Source organism: Channa argus, chromosome 23, assembly GCF_033026475.1.
Source record: "Channa argus isolate prfri chromosome 23, Channa argus male v1.0, whole genome shotgun sequence".
NCBI classification, from domain to species: domain Eukaryota; kingdom Metazoa; phylum Chordata; class Actinopteri; order Anabantiformes; family Channidae; genus Channa; species Channa argus.
The window spans coordinates 11,877,403-11,902,215 of record NC_090219.1 but is presented as its reverse complement, the minus strand read 5'-3'; the positions used below and the strand labels follow the sequence as shown (position 1 = coordinate 11,902,215).

The 24,813-nt window shown below is 41.3% G+C and overlaps 1 protein-coding gene across 2 annotated transcripts in view; it reads left to right on the top strand.

Annotated features, from left to right (window-relative positions):
- Positions 1-24,813, top strand: part of immp2l (inner mitochondrial membrane peptidase subunit 2) — a 135,106-nt gene that overhangs the window by 4,740 nt on the left and 105,553 nt on the right. For both annotated transcript variants that reach the window (XM_067492859.1, XM_067492858.1), the window contains exons 2-3: positions 9,785-9,922; positions 20,633-20,736. In XM_067492859.1, coding sequence (XP_067348960.1) covers positions 9,788-9,922; positions 20,633-20,736 — 239 coding nt within the window. In that variant the 5' untranslated portion in view covers positions 9,785-9,787. The remainder of the gene's footprint in view (positions 1-9,784; positions 9,923-20,632; positions 20,737-24,813) is intronic.

Here is a 24,813-nt window from a genome sequence, read left to right as displayed (position 1 = left end):
TGAGGAAATGTTTGCTTAACTATGCATTTACACGTGACCTTGAGCAGTGAGTTAGTATCTGATGATCTTGGAGCTTGGAATCGACACAACAATAGTGGTAAGCAGTCCGTGCCCTACATGCCTCCCATTTTTGTCAACATTGCCAATTTCTCTGCCGTAATCTCAACATTAACCTATTTGAGCGCTGCAGGAGCTTCTGTTGACGTATTTGTAAAGCAAAAATCCGCGAGAAGGAATTTCTGATTTGGATCTGGCCTGATTAGGCCTGACTCTGTCCCCTAGTAGATAACATTATAAATCCTGCACACATTCACAAAGTACATGAGGAAGTATGTGAACAATGATGCAGCTGTTGTCCACAACTACGCGTTCGTACAATACTTGCGTTTTAGTACCCGCTGATCTTGAGTGTCAATACAAGTACTAAACTGTTTTGTTTGTAGTTGAGTTAGTAAAATCCTCATCAATCCATTGCAGTTAAGTAAATCCCACGAGAATGGAAACTCTAGCACGTTCTTCTGCCAAAACAAATATGGTGCCGACTGCTGTTTAATAAATACAACAAAAAGAAGAAGAGGGGGGAGAAAGCAGAGGTCCTGGATGGAGAAGCGTGGACAACATGGACTGTAGAGTCTACACAGGAATATGAAGGGAAAACAAAGTGTACTTCATGTAAAGTTCTGGCTACTGTATTTAAGACTCGTTGCCAAAGTTTTAAAAATATTCTTGAGAAACATGAGTTAGTAACTGGATCTTAAGACAGCACAGCAGAGTTTGTGTTCAGTTTTACTTTCGTCCTCATCCATAATCTTAAAACAGCTCTAAACCTCTGAGGTTTTTCATTTATTAGGCAAACGTGGTATCAAGTGCGGCATCGGAGAAGTTTTACAAGTACAAGTACACAAAGGCAGGATCTGACCGATAGAATACAGTTAGGCTTAGTTAACTGAAAGCGATGTACAAAGTAAAAAAAACTGCCACTGAGCTGTATACAGTAATGCCTAACATCCAAGGATGCCACACTGCAACCCCAGGGAACCACAAATGCTGTTCCAAGCTACCTCCTATAGACCAGCCCCCCCCCTTTACTGATTTAAGGGACACAAACCATTTGGAGCTGAAATATGTCACACAACTTACCATTTGCAGTTTTTAAGAGGATGTGGCCAATTCCTTTCCGAACAATCCCCTGTCCGAGGCACCGAGCCGTTAGATCTCCATCTGCAGGTGACCCTCCTCTTCAATGAAGCACTTATCAGGAAAACTCAGTCTGCTGTCTTCTACTGAAAGAAAGGCCTGTCTCTTATTCTGTCATTCTAGCTCAGGTTATGTGCTGAAGAGTTGACTTATTTTATCCAGCAGTTATGCTGGATGTTATGGTCTGCTCTGGTCTCCACACAGAGGACTGTCCTGCTAGTAATTATGAGGAACCTGCTGGGAGAAATTCTGTAATTTGGAGGTACAGTAAAGTCCATTTCAGGGGCTTGTAGTTTTTAAAGCAGGGGGCTGTGAACGCTGGGTCCCAGTCAGACAGTGACATTTACTGAAGGTCTGGCCTTTTAGATCCTCCTGAACATGAAGGTAAATTCTCATCTGTCCCAGAATTTAAAGGACACCGCTGTGAGACCACTTTCCCCCTCTATTGTTTTCTAGTTTTGTCATGTTGAGAGAGACTTGGCATTTGTCTTTCATCTTTTCTCATTTCTGCCAAGACAAAGTAAAGATCTGAGTAGAAATAAACATTTGTCAGTCATTTATCAGATTTTCACAAACGTGTACTTTTGATCCAACATGGAAATTTCGAATTTTTTTAAAAACCTTTGACTTTTTTATCCAGGCTCTGGATCGGCACAAAGGTATATGCCGATGTACGATGGCTGGGCAGTGCCCCACCTGGTGGGGTGGGATTCACTCTACCCATTGAGCCACCAGGCCCCCTTTTCCCCCTAACCTATATATTCTTCCCTGGCAAAATAGTTTATAATATTGTGCTGAAAGCTGAATTTCTCTCACATGCTTATATGGCTTAGTGCTTGCTCAAGGGGAGTTGTTGTTTTTCTCGTTAAATATAGTCTCGACTTCGTTATATAAAGTGTTCTGAGTGTTTTTTTCCTTGTTAATGAATTGGTGCTATATAAATAAAATGATTTACATTCTATGATTAAAAATAACTATATGTATGTGACATTGCGTAGGCTCATGGAAATGATTCCTTGGTGCACATGTGCCATAATAAAGTTATAGGTCCATTGAAATACTTCATTGCATGTAATAAAAAAACGAGTGGATTTTAACACTTGAGGACACTTATCACATGATAAAGGTGCAGCTGTGAGTTACATGTCTCAAAGACCACTTTGGACAATGTCCGAGGCTGAATTATCCTAACGTTGTCCGTCTTTGGTTAGCAGTCAATCACACATTTTCACAATTGTTGTGCTAATATACACGTGACGTTAGCCTGACTTAGTCTGTCCCTGCACGTGCTTGAAGTGATATGTATTTTTAATCCACAGTGAAGCTTAGTTTTATCTTGCTGTAGTGTTACACACACCGTGACTGCGACTCAAGTAGCTACTTCTGTTCAGAGCCCAGTTGGGAGGGGCACAAAGGAAATTGGGGGGTGCGCTGTCCATCCTAGCTGCAGGGTCCAGTAGATTCAGGCCCAGGTTCTAGCATCCTTCACCAAATACAAGCAGGTCCGTTCAGGTGTCCCACATATGATAGAAACACAAGCTCACATTAAATGAAAAAAACAATATAATCAGCTCACTGACTGGCGTAGACATAATAGTAGACAGAAAGCAGTTTGATGAAGAAATAGCTGAAGATGGATCATGTCAGCCAAAACCCAGGTTTAATGGATATTGTTACATTTTTTAACCCCAACCTGAGCAGAAATCATAGAACTATCACTTTCTTCTTCTAACTGTGCCTTACTACGTGGTCTCTGGAGCTGTGGGGGAGAACAGCACACGTACATGACCTCAAACTAAAGGGAGGGAGCTCATTTATTGTCCGATATTACAGATGTAATCTGTGTCCTGTCTGCTCTGGTACATCAGATTACCTGTTGTCGATTCAGCAAGATGGCTGACGTTGTTTCTTTTACCATTCAAGCTTTCATATCACAAGTCAGTACACCTGAGGGGAAACACGTGAAACAGACTTTCACAGTTCACATCGTGACGTGACAAATCTGTTAATTATTACAGATCAAATCACACGTTGTTGACATTGTCTTTGAATGTTTTTTTTAGTAAGGATGCCATTATTCTCTTATTTTTCTTATTCATGACAAATCCCATGTAGCTCAACACCAAGCTCACAGGCTCCAACTGAACATAAATCTTTAAAAATACCTCACCACAGTGAGCGTTGGATCAGACATTGTTCCTCACATATCACTGCTTCACTTTAGACTCTGAGTTTATTCTACGGCTTTTCTGTTGGGTTGAGGTTTGGGCTCCAAAAGGTGGATTGTCTTTGTTTGAAGACGTTCTGTAGTAGGTTTCACTTACATGTTTAGGGTCACTGTCATGCTGCGTCCTCCGCTTTTACTGAGCTTTAGCTGACGGAAAGCCACCCTGACACACTCCTGGACAAACTTGGGAATTAATTTTCCCTCCACGATGACAAAGTGTTGAGTCCCTGATGCAGCGAAGCCCCAAATCATTCTGCTGGGGAAGAGCTCTCAGCACTGGTTTCATCAGACCAGGTTTTCTCAGCAGTATTGTTGATCGCTAACAAACTTCAGGCACAACTAGATGTTTTTTTTGGTGTCCTGGCCTGCACTGCATGCCGGCTCTTTGTTTTGAGTCGTGTAGTGTAGCCGTCGACCGATTTTAATGGCCGATAGTTGATGCAGATTCTCCTTCCATCACATAAAATAGAATTTAATAATAAGTGAGAAATTTAATACGCTCAACTTACATGAATATTTGATCAATATTGGGAATAACTGAATTATGTAATTTGTCTTTTTTTATTAGTGATAAAAAAAAAAAAAGCATTGCGCAAACTAAATACATTCCGAACCGTTTCAATTCATTTTTATTGAAAAAGATATTTGTAGAGTGGCAACAATAATCTGATGAATCTACTTTACTGTCATTTCAATCTAAAATACACACTGTTGGCTACACACACAGACACACACACACACACAGAGCTCAAACTAATGCATCCTAATAAATTCTCATGTCTTGAAGGTTACAATAGGTGCTGATTTAACTATGTGATCGTTTGATGCTGTTGAGTTGTGTTGTGTTATTCTGACTTCCAGAAACACCAACAGCAGCATCTTCCACAACGATCTTACAGCTAAATTATTTACTCTGAAATGGCTTCAAACAAAACTGAAATATTATCACCTTCATGAAGTGATTTATTAACCTGACAATGAGCTGTAGGTGTCACTAATGAATTAACAACTGCCAACTCAGTGAAAATCCATTCATTTCTGCAACAGTAAAGTCACAACATGGACCCTTAAATTAAACACAAAATACATAATGATCCTGACATTAATCACTGTTTCTCTAACGTTAGTTAGGTCTCACTCGGGCTTCCTCTGTCCTCCCTCATTACCTCATAGCCATTTTCAGACTTCGTCTAACTGTGGTCTTTGACATGGCTTTAGATCAAGAATGGTTGATTTGCATGAAGCTGAAAAAGATTTGTTTTGTGGGGTTTGATTTTCATCAACAGATGCTATACCTCTAAACACCAAGTGTTTCTGTTATGTAGCTTTAATCTCAACAGTGTCAGTCGCTTCTTCATCCAGCTCTTCCTCTACTCTCGCTCTTAAGTCTTCATTAAACTTATGGGTCAGAGCTTTTATATGGCTCCCTGTGTGCTATTCCTCCAAAGCCAAGAACTGCTGCGGAAGCAGAAGTGGACTTGGTTTGGGGGAAATCTCTCTGTGGCCAGCTCTAATCAGCTACCCCACTGCGTTGCTGCGTCTTCCCCTGTGGATTTATTGGTCTGGAAAAGCTTTGGAACGACAACATTAGTCACCGGCTGAGATGGAGTCCAGCCCAGAGACCCAGAAATTCAATTCCAGCAATCGGAGCGAAAGCACCACAATGTCTCAGCTTGATGGTGGCTGATATGCTGACCTGAGGTCTGCTCCAGGGCTCTCCACTCGCTGCATTTGATATTTATGCCTTCTGTATCTGGCCCATCTGAATAAATTGGAAATGGTTAGTGTAATTGCATTTGTTGAACTCCTGACAGATCTCTGAGAAGGTGCTTTTAGACATAAAGAGGCCACCGCATCCTGAGCCGACGTGAAGTGCTGCCCTTAGACTTCAGGCGACTTACGTAAATGCTCCATCTCTTATTTGGGCGTCTGCTGCAGTCTAATATCCCCCAATAAGTGTTTGTTTATGATAACCTGTCTAGTCTATTGCCACAGCTTGTTACAGAGCGGCTTCTGCATATTGTGCCCCAGCATGAATACCAATGCTAAGAGAGAGATGTGCTGCATTAACTCATTTGTCACTATGTTGACAATATTAATGCCTTTTCTGCAGACTTGATAAGGACTGTTCCCCAAACGGAGCTCACTTTAATGTGCTGGAGCGCAGTTGTCACTGTGTCATAAACAAAGCCAGCGCGAGGCAGGCTGCTGATGCAGAAACCGTAGAACCACAACCCACATGAGGACACATCGGTCAGACCAGTAAACACACCAGAGAAAGAGGAATATTTCTGAAACGCCCCTTTAATGAGTTTTGACGAGAAAGGAGCAGAGAGTTTATCTTCCTCCTCACGCTCCAATTCAGGTCAAGCATATGAAAAAATGAAATTGCATCAGGGTTTTGTTAGCGCAGGTCAGCATCCAAAAACAACCTTTTTTTTGGGGGGGGGGGGGCTTCCTGTAGTCTTGTTCTTGAGCCCTGAATTTGACCTATCATGAGGTCTGTTGTGCTTGTTTCAGGCCTTTTCCCAAGCTGGAAAAAAACCACAGATTTGGATCAAGCTCTTTAGTTGTTAGAAGCTGACTTAATAGAAATAAAATATTTATTAATATTTCTTTTATAGTTATGTGCTACCTTAAGTATTGGAGTCAGCCCTCTCTGTTCTGCCCAGCTCTTCCCTCCACCACCCTCTGCACAGCTCTTAAGGTAGTCGTTGTGATGAAGTTACAATAAATGAGAATCTGCAAAACCTGAGATTAATGTACATTTGAACTAAAACGGTTCTATAGTGAGGTGCATTTTCTGCACACAGTGGATTAAATTCTACAACAATCAGATGTTGTGGAAAGGCTCTGCAGTTACCCTCAGTTCTACAGATTATATTGAACATCTGAGCAATGTCTCCCTTTGAATCTTGACTCTGATTTCCAGCACAGAAACTCACTGTCCTCTATTGTGCACCAGTAAACATCAGGCAGTCAACAGAGACTAGGAAGTTTTTATCAAATCATGCATAGAACAGCTTAATGAACTTTAATGTCTGCCACTCCACGCCTGTTGAGGATGGCATGCACACATTAGGAATGTGATTTGGGATTTGCCCATTCAGTGTTTACAGGTGGCCGATAAAATCATGAAGTGTGTAACAATTCTGGTCATAACCAACTAATACAGCTCACAAATTAGCAGGCAAGTGAATTCAAATCTTATAAGGTACTTTATACTCTGTCTGTTTTTACTTCAAGTCTCAGTTCGGTCTGTGTGACTGTCGACTGACGAGTAAGTTAGTTCGATTAAACCATTATGTGTGGTCGTCAGGAAGTAGCTTGTATTTGTTTCGTATCGTAAAGCTGAACAGAAACTCTGCTGTGCTAAAGTCTTAAGATGTAGTTACTAACAGTCGTGTACAGTGTTTAGGTACAGTAACAGTACACGTGTTTTTCACAAATATTTCATATTTGTGACTGACACCGACTACAGCGAGGGAGGACTAGAAACTTGTACTCGAAGCAAAACGGTTTAGTACTTGTAACGGTACTCCGTAGTATCAGCAAGTACTCAGATGTGTAACTTGTACTCGGTGTGAGATGAGGTGCTGTGGGGACATTCCTGATCATAGTTTTCATACCTAGCTGTTGGACTATGATCATAGCTGTACCTGTGCCCTCAGGCTAAAATCATGTGTCCTGTGGTTCCTAAAAGTTTTAACTTGACAGCAGTGAAACTCTGTGATATTAATGTATTATTTACAAGATGGATTTTTAATTAAATCCTAAGAAAGTGAAGTAGTTTGGGGCTTTCTTCCTGTTAAGAAGTTGAATAATATGCTCTGGACATTTGACTAACAAGGTAAGAAAGTCATTTTTTATTTCCCTGCGACTTTGATGTGGGACCTGCTGTGTCAGCCACATCGTTTAAGTGTGCCGGCAGGAAACCACAGGAAAAAGGTCGTTTTAAATGCGAGCGCTGCGGGGCCCCGTAGTGTCGTTGCAGAAACGATTTGACTGTAAAACTGAAAGGAAACCTTGAAGCTCCACATCAAGCTTCCTCTGATGATACACTTGTTCTGTGTGAGGGGAATTATGCAGCGGGCTCTATGGAAGACTAATGGCAATATGTTCATGTCAGGATGGATTGTTATGCTAGAATAGATTTTCTGCTCCGGTGCTGGAGTTTTCCTCCCTGCAGCACATGGTGGGAAACTGATGTCTTACAAAGCCCAGTGGAGGCAGAGCACTGTGGTTAATAGGACGTAATGTATACGGAGGCCAGAACACACTCCTTTGTTTGTGGAGAATAGAGCAGTGTCACTGTGTGTGTGTGTGTGTGTGTGTGTGTGTGTTTGGACGTGGATTGCATGTGTGTGTACCACAGCAGTCTGCTGGTTTCCAGTGAACAGCTGCAGGTTGCATGATTTGCTCAAAGCCAGCATGTTGCCAGAATAATACTTTTTATCCAGGTTGGAGAGAAGATGATTTATTCAACAGGAAATTTGCTTATTTGCTTCCTTTTCACAGCCCAAACGTAAACCTATGTTTTGACCAACCACAGTGAGAATTACCCGCCTCTTCTCTGCACTGTTTAGTGGGGATTTAGGACGGACGCTGGCTATTTTCCGGTCCAAACTTTGCTTCTTTTGGGTTTTGTTGAATGAGACGCAGTGTTGTGTTTCCTGTTGTTGCAGTCAGTCAGAATCAAAGATTACACATGCACTACTCACAAATAGTTGGGGATATTCGACTTTCATGTGAAATGTCAGAATGCACCTAAAATGCACTGTAACGTTTACAGGTGAACAAGGTGATTTACCACAAAAATCCCAACGTGATTCATGGATCATTTTAAACAGACGTCATGAGACAAAGACGACACCTAACAATTGACTAGTTATTGAGACATCCCCTAAGAGTAGGGATGTTCCAATACCACTTTCCCAGACTGATTACAAGTACTTCACATGTAAGTCACTTTGGATAAAAGCATCCTCTAAATGTAAATGTACTTACATTTGAGTACTCACTCATACTTGGTACTGTAAAACTGTTTAGCTTCTAGTATGAGTTGCTGTTCAGTAACATCCTGTGATATTAGTGTAGTGATATTATTTAGTTGATCACCATCACTGAACTGTGCAGTTAGCGATGGGGCCTGTGGCAACATACAAATAGAAATCTATAGTAAACTCACACACACACAAACACACTGACCATTTTCTGCTGGTTAACTCTCACCAAACACTGCAACACAATCTAGGAGTCATCCGGACCCTGCACCACAGGGCAGAAAACATCCCCACCTCTATTGACTCATAAGAAAACTGTCTGAGGACAGTTTCAAGGTCTGTGAATATGGGGGCTTCAAACGGGAAACAGCAGAGACTTGGAGACAAACCAAAATCAGGACCAGAATCAGTAGTGTACCTACACCTGAAGGACAGAGGACACTCGTATGCGGATAACAATGTCCACATTTTAGATATGAAGCCATTCATGTTCACATGAAGAATCCTTCACTCAACAGAGGAGGAAATGTCGACATGACCAAACTTCCAGATGTTATGTAGAGACATCACATTATAGGGCAGGAAAATGCAGACCTGGTATTTTCTCCTGTAACAGTTCACACTACAGCGACTGATGCTTTCCCACCACAGATGGCGGGAGTGTCGAGTGAGGACAGTAGGCTTTTGATAATGTTTAATTTGAAGTCTTGTGATGTGGAGGTAATGGCTGTAGCAGATCTCCGGAGCGAGGACAGTGGACGTCCAGACGAGGCTGTTAGCCGAAGGCAGCGGTGCATGGCTGTTGCTGCCGCTGCCGGCTGCTCGGTCATTTCACGCCTGTCTGGGCTTCCCACAGTGCGCTGTGAAAAGCAAAGTGGATGAAAAAAATTTGTCTGGGGAGGACAGGCTCAGTGTGATGTGTCATCAGTGTCCAATCTGCAAACCTGCTGTGAAAATTGACAGGAGGAGCAAGAGGACACCGGAGTCCCCGTGTGTTGCTGCTCCAACGTCATTTACTGAGAGAATGATGTTCCCTCCAAGAAGCCAACACAGTGTCCAAAATACTGCACCATGACTCCGAACACCGGCCTCTGGAGATGCTTGCAAAGCAGAACTTCAACATAGATTATAATTACAGATAAAAGTCGTCAGTGCTGGTGCTGATGTGGTCTTTCGTTAACATCAACAAAACACTATTTATTCCATTCAGTGATTATGCTGCTCTGTGTATCTGACTGTGTTTATATATGTATTTCACTTTTTTCATAATCTTACTGCTTTTCCCCCAGAGATCAATAAATTTGAATCTAAAATGGTCTAATCTCACCTGAGCGCTGTTTGTTTTCCTGCTTTCCAGGTGATGGCTCAGCGGGCGACAGCGGGCCGGCGGTACCTGCGGGCGTTCGTCAGTGGATTTTTTGTCGCTGTTCCCGTCACGGTCACCGTCCTGGATCGAATCGCCTACCTGGCACGAGTGGAGGGAGCGTCAATGCAGGTTAGACGTTACAACACAGAACCTCACATCGGTCTTCAGAGCCGTGTCTGAGGCCAGTGTATGAAGGTCTCAATGTCTGTACAATAAACTACTGAAGACAGCTGGGACAGAGAGACCTTGGAAATGGGAAGATGGATCATTTTCATAGGTTTCTTTTGTTTATTGGTGACAGGCTCCCAGTTCAGTTTTGATTCTGGTATATTTGTTTAGAACTTGGAACAATTTCTTGTGTCATAGTTGTCTAATTACTTAAAGTTAATCCACAGATTTCAGAATCAGAAATGAGAACTATCAGCTGTATGAGCAGATGTTACCCAAATCCTTATTCCTCAGGCTTCATGTTTTGACTAAATCTGCTCATGTGCACCATGTATTGAAACTAGTTTGTCTTGGCTGTAATCATTCCTGTTTCTCATTCTTCAAATCCCTTGCTAAACCCCTTTCAATGTAACAAAATGACCCCCCCCCCCCCCCGTGTAAATATCAGAGATGCCCTCAGCTGAACCTGGTACATTTTAATGGATTGGTGTCTGCTCTCCATCACAGCTGGGTTCTACATCACATCGTTCTGCTGCTTAGAAGAGAAATATGATTTGGGTACAGCCCACAAACTGGGCTGCACAATGTGCTAAGCTATAACACTGTTTGTCACAGGCAAATGGGAGTCTGAAAACATTCAACTGACATCTCCCCATTTTTGTCCAATGCTGATGTGTTTACTGGTTAAAACTCTCATTACAGCTTCACTAATGAATAATAAATCTGTGAGTAACGTATTGCTTAAAGGAGGCTTTCACTGATATTTAACTGGCTTCTTTTGGTCCCGGTGGGTCAGGTGAGAACCTTGCATGGCAGCCACCGCCATCTGTGTGTGTGTGTGTGTGTGTGTGTGTGTTTGATGTGATGTCATGAGTTTTTCAGAAGAAGCAGAGAAATACTCCAGTTTTTAAACAAAACATCTAATAATAATAATAATAATTGTTATATAATGACATATTATATATTATTATATCCCTTTTGTAGCTTTTTAAGGAGTTATGCAGATAGAAAACGAGCTTCAAATGCAAAAGAAAAGGAAGGAAGAACAGCTGTTCTGCACATTTGATGGTACAGATCCACAGTATTAAACTGTGGGTTACAACAGCAACAAAGAGACTTTAGGCTGATTTGCAATTGTCTGTCGATACACGTAAACCTCAGATACTTACGCACATATTTCTTTTATACTTGCACGGCAGACGTACGCGTCCACAAGAGGACAGTATCACGTTTAACAAACCTCGATTAGCTGAAAATGAAGAAACAATCTGGAAGCAGAAATTAAATGCGCGTGTTCTACAATTCACAACACTCAACGTCTATAAAAGCAAACTGGGATTTCAATGATAAAATAGTCCTGATGAACTGGAATGGTTCTTTGGCAGTGTGCTCTGCTGAGGTGTGGTCCACTGAACTGACTTTCACACAGTTACATCGACGAGAGAAATTCCTCGAAGCCTCTGGAGTTCCCTAGTTTTCTGCAGTCAGTGCTCAAATAACAGTGTGATGGATTTGTTAGAGAACTGCAACATCCTGCTCTTTGTTGTTATTAAATAAACCTATGAATATTTTGAGAGAATGGTAAACTGTGAAACTATTTCAGTTTTCATTAACCAAATAGTTTGTGTCCTATGTCAGGTTTACATTACATCCAGAAAGTATTATGTTACAGCCTGATTCCAAATGTATTACTTTCCTCTAAACTGTACAAACAATACCCTATTATGACGATGTGAAAGAAGTTTGTTTAAAATCTTTGCAAATTTATTTAAAGAAAATCCCATGTACATAAGTATTCACTGCACTTTGCCATGACCTGGTTCATCCTGTTTCCACCGATTATCCTGGAGATGTTTCTACAACTTGTTTGGAGTCCACCTGTGGTAACTTCAGTTGATTGGACATGATTTGGAAAAGCACACACCTGTCTATACAAGGTCCCACAGATAACAGTGCACGTCCGAGCACAAACCAAGCCACAAAGTCCAAGGAATTGTCTGTGGACAAGGTGCTGAGAGGTACTGCAAAGAAGAATGGGAGAAACTGGTCAGTCAAGCTTGTAGCATCATACTCAAAAAGACTTGAGGCTGTAATTGTTTGTTTGCTGATATTGTTTGTTTGTTTCATGGGGTTTGTAGTATTGTAGTTAAGCTGTGAATACTTCACATACTTCTGGATTTTTTTTTTCTTCTGCCTATAAAACAGTCAAACTTCCAAAACAGTGTGATTCAGGTCGTGTTGCATTTTCATGCACTTTCAACGGGCTGCTTTGTTAAAATTATACATAAAATGAATAGAGAAAAAAAATCCATCGGTTAATAAAAGTAATCACCGGCCACATCCTGGATGCTTTACAGCTCCCAGCATTTATGAGAGGAATCAGCTCTGCAAAGCCTTCATGCACAACCTCCTTTATTCTCACTCAATCAACAGTCTGCACTGTCCTCATCTGAGAAACGGAGATGTTAAAACAAAAACAAGTGCCTGTTGGGTCTTGGCCGAGTTGGTTTCCTGTCGTGCGGCTCATTATCCCCAACATGTGTTGCATTATGCATAAAACAATCTGCTCTCTATTTTTAATGAGCATGAATATTAAAACTGCATGTTGCTCTTTGGTTTATGTTGTGTATCCATGTAGGTGTGTTTGACGGGTCACCGGGCTGATCTCGAAAAGTCGGTTCAGATCATCTAAAATAATTAACGCAACCAAACAGTGGTTGTTTTTAAATGGAGGAAACTGGTCGACTAAATGAGATGTTTACACTGTGAAGGCTTGTGAGAGACTGTGTTTGTGCGCTTGGAGTAACACTGCTCCTGAGTTCACTCAGCTTTTATTCTGGTAAATCTGCTCCCCTGTGATTTGCTTTGTCTGATGCATAAATATGAGTTAGCACTAAATTCCCATCTCCAGCGAGTATCTCTGCAATAAGGACTGTAAAAGCTCTCTGTTCTCTATCTGACTGACTACTGTGCTGCTGTTATTAAATGTAAAAACACAATAACCCTGGAGCAGCAGAGTGTTGTCTGGCCACTATCTTGTTTGCCTGACATCCGAATGTTCCCATAATGCTGTCTGGGTGAAAGATCCTGTGCTCCTGATTACTGCCGCTCACCGCTCCGTCTTTATAATATTAGGACTCCTCCTTTGTGCTGGGGATGGTGCAGATGCAGTGATAAAGTGGCGACATCCTAGCAGGTCAGAGAAATGTTTCTGCAGAATGGTTGAGGCCTGCTTGGAGTGAGAGCATAAAGTGTGGAGAGGTTGGAAACACAGTCCACAGCTGTCGAAGCATTTACACGTTCGTTAACGTTTTAAACTTTACATTAAAGCCAATTTCTTTGCACAAATTAGGAAGGTTTACACATCCGAATGCACTAAAACGTTTACTAAAACTATACATTTAACTATTGACCAGCAGAGAATGTGGATATCTGATCCTGGTTTCCATAAATCCAAAGGTCCCCTTAAACAAACTCAACCTTTCCACGATCAGAACTACATACACATAGAAATAAGACCAAACTACAGTCAGTACATGTCTCTAACCACGATAGACTACAAAGAATATATGATGCAGAGTTACTGTACAAATTGTTATAGGAGACACGTTAGATTCCTCATTCAAATCAGCAGCAAATCCTTAAATAGGTGATTTTATCCATCACTGGCTTCATATATTAATTCTGTGAATTAGTTCTAGATGATTCACATTTACAAAATAACGGGCCTTCAGTCCTTCTGGTTGTTGGCACTGCTGTCACACAATACTCTTTGTCAGCAATATGTTCCTCTCCTGTCGAGATTATTGAAATCATAAAATCTTATTTTGTTGTGAAGAATATCTGCATTAGCCTATATCAGAAGGCCTTATTATATATCCCCACACTGTTTTATAAATATGTATTCAGGTCTTTCTGGACCTTGGTACTTCATGATATTCGCCTTAAACATTCAGCTGCTCCTCAGGTTTCCTCTGCTTGACTTTGTTTTTTTTAGTTCATATCAAACTAAAGGCAAAGTCACTTCTTTCCTTTTTATCACCTTTGTCCCTTTGAAGTAATAGTATTAGTAATAGTAAAGTAGTATTTAATGCAAAATTATAGGTGGTGGAGTGATTTGCGCTGCTGCCTCTCAGAAGGTCCCTGGTTCGAATCCCTGGCTGTCTGCACACTTTCTGTGTGGAGTTTACATGTTGTGCTTGTGTTGGTTTCCTCCCAGAGTCCACATGTTAATTGGTGACTCTAAATTGCCTGTAAATGTGCACGGTAGCCCGTCTGTGTATGTCTCTCTTTGTTGAACCTGTGACAGACTGGAGACCTGTCCATGGTGTCCCCTGCCTCTCGCCAGCTGGGAGAGACTCCAGAGTATATTATGGACATTTGGCGCATCTCTTATATCTGTACTGTAGAACTTCTTAATGATTCGTTTCTTCGATTAATCTGTCGGTTAATTTGGTCTGTATATTTTCCAGGAAGTGATGACGACCTTCCATCTAACCAGAGTGGTGTGTTCAGATTGGATTTATTTGACCAACAGTTGAAATCCCAGTTATATTCAGCTTCCTTTAATGTGCCACAAAGAAAAACATCAAATTTCTCTTACGTACGTTGCAGGATTAATTTCTCTCACTTGACTAACTCCAGAAGAGATGTTCTGAATATTAAGTTGCATCCTCAGAGAGGTTCAGCACTTTTAAGAGACCAGGTCACTGTGGACACACACAGGACCGATCATACAGTTTGTAATTAATCTGGACTGTTTGAGCGGAAAAGCCATCAGCCTGATATCTGCTGACAGCTGTTAACTGGTGTTAGCTTATTTATTTTTAATCCAGTACCAGACAAAATCAAGGCCAGGACACAAGCTGGACCCAGGAGGACACAACATAATTGTACTTTGCCCAGTGATGCACATCTTGAGATCTGAATCCGTTATCATCATTGCTCAAACACAGTATTATTCTACAGATGTTGTCAACACCTTGTTGTGTGGAAAGATTTTAGCAGCACAGAGCACCAATAGTCCACAGGAAGTGTGTGTGTGTGTGTGTGTGCGCACGTGATTGTGTTATTCATGTCTTTACACACAATTTAGACAAGATCCTTTGTCTTTTCTGCAGTGCTTGGGTTGTCGTCATGGAAACGGGGTTTCTGAGCTGGAGTAATAGATGGTCGTGTACTGTTTGATTTCTTAATTTATGACATCTATGATTGTTATGCTATAAATCAGATTATGTTGCTTCCAAATGAGGAACCAAATGCCTCTACAGCAGTAGAACAAGCCTGAGACATCTGTCCACACCTCTCCATCCAGGATGTCCCCTCACTCTGCACCTTTTGTTCCTTTCTGCTCAAATAGCTGTACTCAACACGTCCATGACAGTAAAGGCTGTGCGTCGCCGTCCATGTTTGTTTAGAAACACAAACTTGAGAACTTTTGTTTGCAGCATTTGCAAGTTGGTTTACTGCCAGAACTTTCTGCTGACAGGTTTTACTCCGTCATCAAGTGTTCACTGTGTCCTGACCGTCAAAGAAAAAAAAACTGTGACAGCTGGTGAAGTCGGTGTTTGGGGTTACTTGTCCAGGCTTTGTTAGTCTTAGTTGGTCTTCAGGTGGCAGCACGGTGGTGGAGTGGACAGCACTGCCACCTTGCAGCAAGAAGGTGGAGATTGCATGTTCTCTCCATGCTTGTGTGGGTTTTCTCCAGGTACTCCAGTTTCCGGAGTCCAAAGACACATGCATGGTGGAAATGTGAGTGTGAATGGTTGTCTGTCTGTGTTGGCCCTGAGACTGACTGGAGACCCGCCTCTCTCCCAGTGACAGCTGGGATTGGCTGCAGTCCCTTGACCCTGAACAGGATAACAGGTTACACTTTGTATTTGTGTATTTGTGTCCTTCTCATTTAGTTCCTACAATTTGTGCATCATATCTGTAAAACTAAATGAATCAGCCGACAGACAAACTGTCACTTTGACGTTTTCCCATAAGTTCAGATTCCCTGAAGCAGGAGTTTTAGAAACAGCCCTGCATGTAATGTGGTCAGATACAGTAGGACTGTGAGAGGAGCTGATGAAGTATCCAGCTCTACCGGATAAACTCACAGGCTGACAGCACTCAGGAGGGACATTTATTTTGGTGACGACAGATAAGAGATATTCTGTCAATTGCTCCGCCAAGCGTGAAATGGCCTGTGTACGTCCTGTTTAATGAAACGGTGGCCGCGTGTCATGTCGTTCGGCAGTGAGAGTGAGCGTCGTCATGCGTGGATCCCTCAACAAAGTGACACAAACCATGTTGTAAGAATAATGATGTTATTATTGTTGTTGTTGAGGTAGGAGAGGAAAGACAAGCATGTGATGGAGCTGTCATGCTCGTTTGGAGTTTTGCTCAACGTAGCGAGGGAGAAAGTCTATGAATTATTTCTTGTGTTTTTATTGTGCAGAGAATAATAGATTTCAGCTTCACAGTCAAACTAACTGATAAACTATTTTCCTGACGGTGGACTTCATCGGTGGATGCAGTTAACTCTGTCATCACACAACTATGAGTGGGTTTGTGAATGATTCGCCATCTTCAAACAAGCAGCTGCTTTGACTTAATATTTCAGCATAAAGATTTGTCAGACTTGAATTACAGGTGTGTTTTCAGTTGCCAGAAAGATCCACAAGTTCCGACTCCCCCCAACACGTCAGAAACAAAAGAAGAGTTTACATGCACTCAGAGAAATCCAGATAATCAGGGAACAAGCTTACGACCTCCATTATATTTACAGTAATCTATAAGCAGAAATGGAAAAAGTATTAATAATTATCTTTTGATTGGTGTGCAATCACCTGAACACATTTATTCCTTTATCTTAGAATGAGATGGAAATCATTTAACCCTCTATTGAGTTTTCTGACTAGGTTTTTGGTCTGAGATAAGATCTGTAGCAAACACAAGATCAAGAAGTTTATATTTAATTCTATGACATAACAATTAATCAGTAAGTACCGCCGCCGTATTTGTGTATTAAAAACAGATTGTTGGGAACATTTTAATGTCATCAGGCTGAACATGCAAAATCATCTAATCACTAATCCACCTTTACAGCCACATTGAGTTTATTACACACGATCACCAACTACATCAGGTCACCGTAAAAAAAAGAAAGAAAGATGAGGTTGAATTTCAAACTGAAAGTTTAGTGGTTGTGATGTGGAAGTATATACGTGTAGTTTGCTCAGTAAGATAAAATCCTTACAAATCAAAAAGTTATTAGGCTATAAACAAACACGTCACGATGTAAACTTACCTTTGCAATAATCTAAAAGCCAATGAGAAAATCACACTACGTTTTTCTAGAGGGAACCAGCCGGATGCTAAATGTCAAGATGCCGACACAAATACTTGATCCTTATGGACTAACTGGGTGCAGCACGATGTTTCCACAGTAGTCCAGAGTGGTTCCTACATGGAGGCTGGGATTTGTGCACACGTGTGCAGTATATGACATGTGGATTTCATGTGCTCCTGTGAATGATGATGCAGAGAACCAACACCACTGCGTAGAAATATAATTAAATATTCTTTCTAGTTTTTCTGACATTAGATTTGCCCTTTTTAGTGCATAATAAATCTGCATAATCTTTTATTTGCGGTTTCTGTCAGAACAAATTATTTTCATAGTCACACATGTACCTGTACTGTAATTTAACAAGCAGAGGTGTCACACTTTGGTAAAGAGGATCAGCACATAGCTGGTTATCCAGAGTTTTGGAAAAGACACTGGGTAGAATTGGAGTAAATAATTGGTCCTGAACAAAACTATTGGTCCACAAATTTTAATGAAACGGTGTAAATAGTTTTGCAGGATCTGTCTAGTAAGTCTTATGATTTGCAGTACAAAACTTCATACCAACAGAGAAAAAAAGCAACAAACTAATTTCCGAAGTTAGAAAATGACAAGGATGACGTGAATTTCATTGTTCCCCGTCACACATTATTCACCGATTGCTTTTTACAAGCAGGTTTCCAGACTCACCTAACTGATTTTCACATTGTATTGAAATGAGCTGCGTGGAAGGAAGGGAATAATCTAAAACTGGATTATGCTGTGTGCGGTTGTAGTTAATGGGCTAAATTATGAAAAGCATTCATCTGTTCCTTCTAAAGGCCACGACCCGGCAGGTCTTTTACTTCACAGCGGCATTAACTCACAACTTGTACAAGTCAGTTTCAGTATAATAATACAGCTGGTTATCTAGAGCAGAAACCCAGCAGTGAGAGTGAAGAGTTGTTATATCACCGTGTTAAATCATGCGGAGGTGTTGGTTCGAACCTGCTGTTACCTGCTTATGGTTGCACAGAGTTCTCTTCTGGGAAAAATGTCTATGTACAGCTTCTATATGCTGCATTTTACCAGGCATAAATCAGCAGCACATAAATTTCGGTACAGTGCTGTAATAACCATAAGGGACCTCGTTAAGGCAGTATGATAATTCACCGTAGCGTTGTCAGGCCGGTGACAGGCTGAGCTGAAGAACAGGACGAACTGACAGTGAATGATGCTCAGAGGCAGGACAAATGTCATCCCATCAACTTTTTCAACTGTTTTGTTCTCATTCGAGGTGGAATATGACTTAAGACCAAATTCCTTAACAAAAAAGTGTTGTTAAATGACATAATGGCTTTTTTCTACATTGTAGAAACTTGTCTAGCAACATTAACATTTATTTGGCCGGGTTCTCTCTAAAGCCCGCAGCATTTGGCTAAAAGGTCAAAACTTTCTGCTGTCGTTCTACTAAATGCATTTCAGTAATGGAAGTGGTGTGGAACAGCATTTCATTATAATACAAAAATATGTATTGTAAATGTAGTTTAAAGTTGAATAAATTAAACTAAATGAATGTGAAAACTCTGACTGCTGAGTCATACGTGCACTAACATGCACAATCCCAACAGGACAAAAGTCAGCTCAGCAAAAGTTTGAATTATTTTTACTTTTAGAGCTTTTGTCAGACCCTTTTATCCAATTATACTTGGAAGTGATGCACACCAAACAGATCCCTGGGATCGAACCGCTGACCCTGGAAATGGATTAGAAGCTCTGCTACCTGCTAATCTACAGCATCAGCCTACTGTTGTACATTTCAATTAAGTTATTGCAGTGTCAGTGAAGTGCTAATCTTTATGGTAGAAACACATTAAATACTGGTCAATACTTTGATACTCAATATAATCAAAGTACAGCTTAGTGTCTTTAATATGATTAAACGCTTTGTATTTGCACCTAATTCAACTTGTATGTTTGTTGTAAACCCAGAAATTTTGGCTAAAACTCAAATACCTCACATGGATGATTGAATTTTGCTGTGAACAAGGTGGAAAAGACTTAATGCTGCCGAAATATTGACACTGCTCCCGTTGACTTTTTTTCTCTTGACATAACAAATGCAAAATATAAGAACATGACATAAACGAGGTTCAGGTGCTGTGTTGGAACGACTTTCATACTTTCTTTTCGCTTCCTGCCGAACACATACTCACATACTTCTAGCTGCTCAACAGTTCTGGGCCTTTGTTTGCCAAATTTTTCTTTGTATAATTGCCAAATATTTTCTATTGCTCAAAGGTCTGGACTGCAGTCAGGCCAGTTCAGCACCCGGACTCTTCTCCTGTGAAGCCATGCTATTGTGATGGATGCAGTATGTGGTTTATCATTGTCTCGCTGAAATATGCAGGGTCTTCCCTGAAAGAGACTGGATGGGAGCTTATGTTGCTCTAAGACCGTTCGTAGGTTTCATTATGATGGAGCCTTTCCAGATGTGTTGGCTTTCCACGCCATCGGCACTAATGCAGCCCCCAGACCATCAGAGATGCAGGCTTCTGAGCTGTCCACTGATTACAAGCTGGATGGTCCCGCTGATCTTTAGTCCACAGAATACGACGCCCATGGTTTCCAAAAAAGAATGTAAAATTTTGATTCATCTGACCACAGAACAGTTTTCCATTTTGCCTCAGACCACTTTAATTGAACTTTGGCTCAGAGAACACGGTGGTGTTTCTGGATCATGTTCACATGTGGCTCCTTCTTTGCACGATATAGATTTAACTCACACTTGTGGATTGTACAGTGAACTGTGTTCACAGACTGTGATATCTGGAAGAGTTTTTTTTGTTTTGTTTTTTGTTTTAGAATTTACACACAAATGTATTTTCTTGCACTTTGTCACAGATTGGTGAACCTCTGACCATCTTTACATTCCAGAGGCTCTGTCTCTCTGAAATGCTCCTATTATACCCAGTCATGCTACTGACCTGTTGCCAATTAACCTGATTATTTGTCAAATGCTCCTGCATTTTGTTTCCATGAAATAGTAAAATATCTCAGTTTCAACATCTGATGTTGTTTATTTTGTATTGTGAATAAAATATGGGTTGACTAGATTTTCAAATCATTGCAACTTTTTTGGAGTGTGTGTGTGTGTGTGTGTCTAGATAATCATATCTGTGTGTATGTTGTTCACCTTTTGACCAAACTGTAGACTGTTTAGTTCTGCTTTGTTACACTGACTCGCTGTTACTCACAACCTTGTTGGTCACGAGTTGTTCATGTTATTTTAGTGTCTGAGGTTGAAATTCCCTTTGTGTTTGCAATGTTGAAAACTGTTTCTGTGTGTGTGTTTGCAGCCTTTCCTAAACCCGGAGGGAGGGTCTGAGTCTGATGTCGTCCTCCTGAACCGCTGGAGTGTGAGGAACTACCAGATCGAACGAGGCGACATCGTGTCTGTCATGTGAGTAACGTATGAAAATCACACGTTGTGTGTGCACAGCACATACATATCTAACATGCAGTATATGCATGAAATGTTTACTTTCTGTGGTTTAAAATTCAGACACCTGTTTATTGGCCCAGGCATTTCCAGCAGCTCTTGTGGAGTTGAGATGGTTTTAAAAAACTCCACATCACAGAATACTGATCAAGGATGTATAGAGCACGTTAAACTTGTATGACATCACTGAAAAACTTTCACAACATTTCTTCGAATTCTTCTTCTGTTTGTATTAGAACCCTTTTTTTTTTATCTCAACACTGCTCCAAGATAAAAACTAATTGTGATGCCCATAGTGCAAACATTATGCACACAAACTTCACAGCCTGCTCTACATAATTTATGTATAATCCTCCATAATTGGTAAAGCAACAAGGGACTGTATGGAACTGTCATGACTAACGGTGATGGAGGCAAAGCAACAGGTGTAAATATTATCTACAACATATAAATGTCATTCTTTCCACCTCATTGTTTCTTGGCAAATATCTACTACAGGTGGACAGGTGAAAAATGTAACGTTCAATTTCCAGTTTTCTGTCATTCTTTTTAGTTTAGCTCGTAAAGTTCAACAAAACCGTGAAGAGATGCACAGCAGCACAACAGATGCACAGGAATAAAAAAATGAATGTTTAAATGCAAATGTTAAAACTGCAAAAATGTACTAAATATCAGATGATAAAGTAAACAGCAGTGAATGTGGTTAAAAACTGCAGCATTATTTAAAGGTTTTTGGGTAATGTAAAATGTATTAGAGGCATTTTATGTTATTTAAATGGCAACTGATTTGAAAGTCTAGTCCACAGAGAGCAACAGAACCAGTCTATGTGTCCTTCTTGGCTACAGTTAGATAAGTAATTCATATAAAGAATCTTTTGTTATAATCTTTTGTTCAGACTTTCAAAGCCAAGCTGTTGATCTATCAGCGGTTTCTCGCTGCAGTGTTGCCGAACTCAAGATCATTCCCAGAGTTTTCCCAGAGTTTGCGGCACATTTTACTGCTCATGCTTTGTGACAATTTTCAGACGCTTAATGAAAAGCAGGACTGTGGCAAATACTGTGGCGGGATTAACAATAACATTTGTTAAAATAAGTAGGAAAAGACACTGCTCATGTGTGACGAACACTAAGGGCCCAAACACACTTGCTGCAGACGATTGTGCACGAGCTCCCCTCCTGTAATTTGTGGTGTTGCTCCTAAACACTATGGGGAGCAGTGGACGAGTCTGCAGCAGTACGCAGGATGCTGCTGTTGGAGAAAGGAAAAAATTGTTTGTCAAAACCTCATAGATTCGGTTTGCAAATGTTGTACAACACACCGCTGAGTGTCTGTTGCTTTAATGCTGCTTTTGGTTTTTAGAAACACAATGCTTATCTCATGAATGTGCTTTGAAAGGAAACAGAGAAGGAATTGGCAGGATTGTTATTTCTTTCAACCACTGATCCAGACATCCTCAAGGAGCCGTGTGCAAAGGCTACGCAGAGTTTCCACAATTGACTGGCATGTGTCAGACCTACCTGTGGCAGCTTGATACAAATAGAAAGCGATGATTGGTACCATGTGTCAGGTGGCTAACATATGATAACAGGTTCAGTACTGGTACTTTACTCTGCATGGGAGGATGTGAGTTCACCTCTGGCCATGTAGAGGTTTGAAGTTTCTTTTAAAGGAAATGCCACCTTTTGACTTTTAAGTGAACATCTTTTATTAGCACTCTAATGTTCATGACTGTAGGGAGGAGATTTTTTTTTAAATTTTCTTCTGCAGAATAGAAGTTTCTGAAACTTTTCAGGTGTGTACAGTAGAAGAGAGGAAAAGTCCCGTCACGGCTTTGGTGGTCGCTTGCGTAAGAATACTTCACATCGGCCGGTAAACTTCACTGGGCCTCCGGATTCTACCATTATGTGCCAAAAACAAAGCACCAAGATCGAACAGAATTAATTGTTTTTATACAAATAAACAATAACAAAATTTTAAAAGCTTAATCTTGTCCCTTGTCCCTTCAGGGGTCACCACAGGGGAACGTGTACTGTTTGTTGATTCGGCATGAGATTAATTAATTTTTTTACGTGGGAGGCTCTTCCTGCCGCAACTCTGCCATTTTATCCAGTCACCAAGGTGGCGCTTGAGGGCTGGGCAGGGCCACGCCTGGTGGGCCCCCATTCATCTCTTAGGTGGGAAACGTTGTTGAATTCCAACTGTTTTTCCAGCAGTAATAATCTCCAGCAGTGCAGCAGAAAATTCATGCAATTATGGTTGATATTGTCTCAATCTCTTGTAGTATTTAGTGTCATAAACTGGCTCCAAGCTTAGAACGAGGGAAGAAAGAGGGAAAACAACACAGTAAATGTCAATATGTGATATAAAACAACATAATTAATGGAAGATGTGGTATTCGACTCTTAGTAGTGGATGCAGTGAATGGGTGAGTGAAACATGGAGCGAGTGCAAGTTGTCGGGGGACGAAAAACCGGAAAAAGCAAAACCTCGAGATCTGGTTTCTAAGAGGCAGAGATGGCGAGAGAAACAAGCTCATAAGTTCACGTGAAGGCTGCACAGTTGTCGTCATATTTACTAAACCCCCCTCTATGCCTGCAGTCTCCTGCAGGGGAAACGCTGCCAAGCATCCTACATAGTAATGCATAAAGATTACATGCTGCTCTGCTTCATGCAAACAATTTGCTGTCGTTTGTTTGGTTTGAAACTATTGTCGCACTCCCTATGCGACTACGAGCATGTCTGAGCCTTCAGGCTACAGTACAGCTGTGCTGTGGGACTTTTTTTTAAATGTCATTATGATGAGGTGCTGTGGTACAGTACAGGTATGATCTTTCCGTTCAGTGGTGCAGCAGTGAGCTGTGAGCGTCACACACTTCGTCGCCAACATGCTTCCAGTGCACTGAACGGCTGTGAACCAAATATACTGGAGTAGAACAACAGTGCAGCACAGGGAGGTCACAGGGTGGAGGGGTGGGACGGTGTGTATTATGAGCCGTCACTGCTCATTAACCAAACCTTGTCTGCAAGCTTTTCCGTCTCAACATGGCCCTGAAGTCTCTCCAATGCCTTTGCTCGGTCCCACATGTCTGCTGTACAATTAACACTCTGTGCCACCGAGCTGCTCTGAGACCAGCAAAAGTGAGATTTCACACCAGGAAATTGAACAGTTTTGGCTCCGGTTCTAAACTATTTGATAGAACGAGGATGATGCTGTCAGTTTGTTTCATTTGAGGTGCGTTGTGTGCAGCCTGTGGAGAACACAGCTCGGTGACAGCAGGACAGACTTACTGCTATAAATACCCCTCACTGTGTTACAGACATACTGTTTGGTTTTGGTGAGAAAAGGGATGTTTCCAAGTCTATTCCTGGAAGCGAAGGGAGCAGCTCTGAATGGTAATTTAACCTAATCTGAGCCCGAGAGGTGCTTGCATTTAGCTCCTGTGCTGTGGCTGAATTCTAGAAGAGCCGTCATTCCAGCTGGACGCGCATTAAGCTTATCGAGCTAAAAAAGGAAGGAGATATCGGCTGTGTAAAGTTCATCTTAGCTCAGGAACAATGACATTTGGATTCAACCTGCTGTCCTCATGGCATTATCAGCTCAGTGCACCTCCCACTGCCTCCCCCTCTGTCTTCCTATCTCAACCTGTTTACCTGGTAGCCCTTTGAACCAACACACAGTCGAGTCTTCCACATGTAAAACAGATTCATATCAACCGGCTTCATCGCAAGGGATTTTGTTAAGATCCCTCATAAAGCGACATCTATCATTTGCCAAGAATATCGCCTCAGATTTAAATTTCAAATGTGATAGGGCATCACTGCAGGGGAGACTGACTCCTGCTATAATTGCCACACATTTTAAAGGGAAATTGTTCAAGGGAATACGGCCGTCAGTACAGTAATATCTTATTTACAGAATGCCTCTCATTTTCAGTGCATGCTGGCTAAGGAAAATGATTGTGCCTCTGTATTTCTGAGCGGTCGTGCAGGGAGCTGAGCACGGCCACGGGTGTTTGTCATGCTCTCAGCGCAGACCA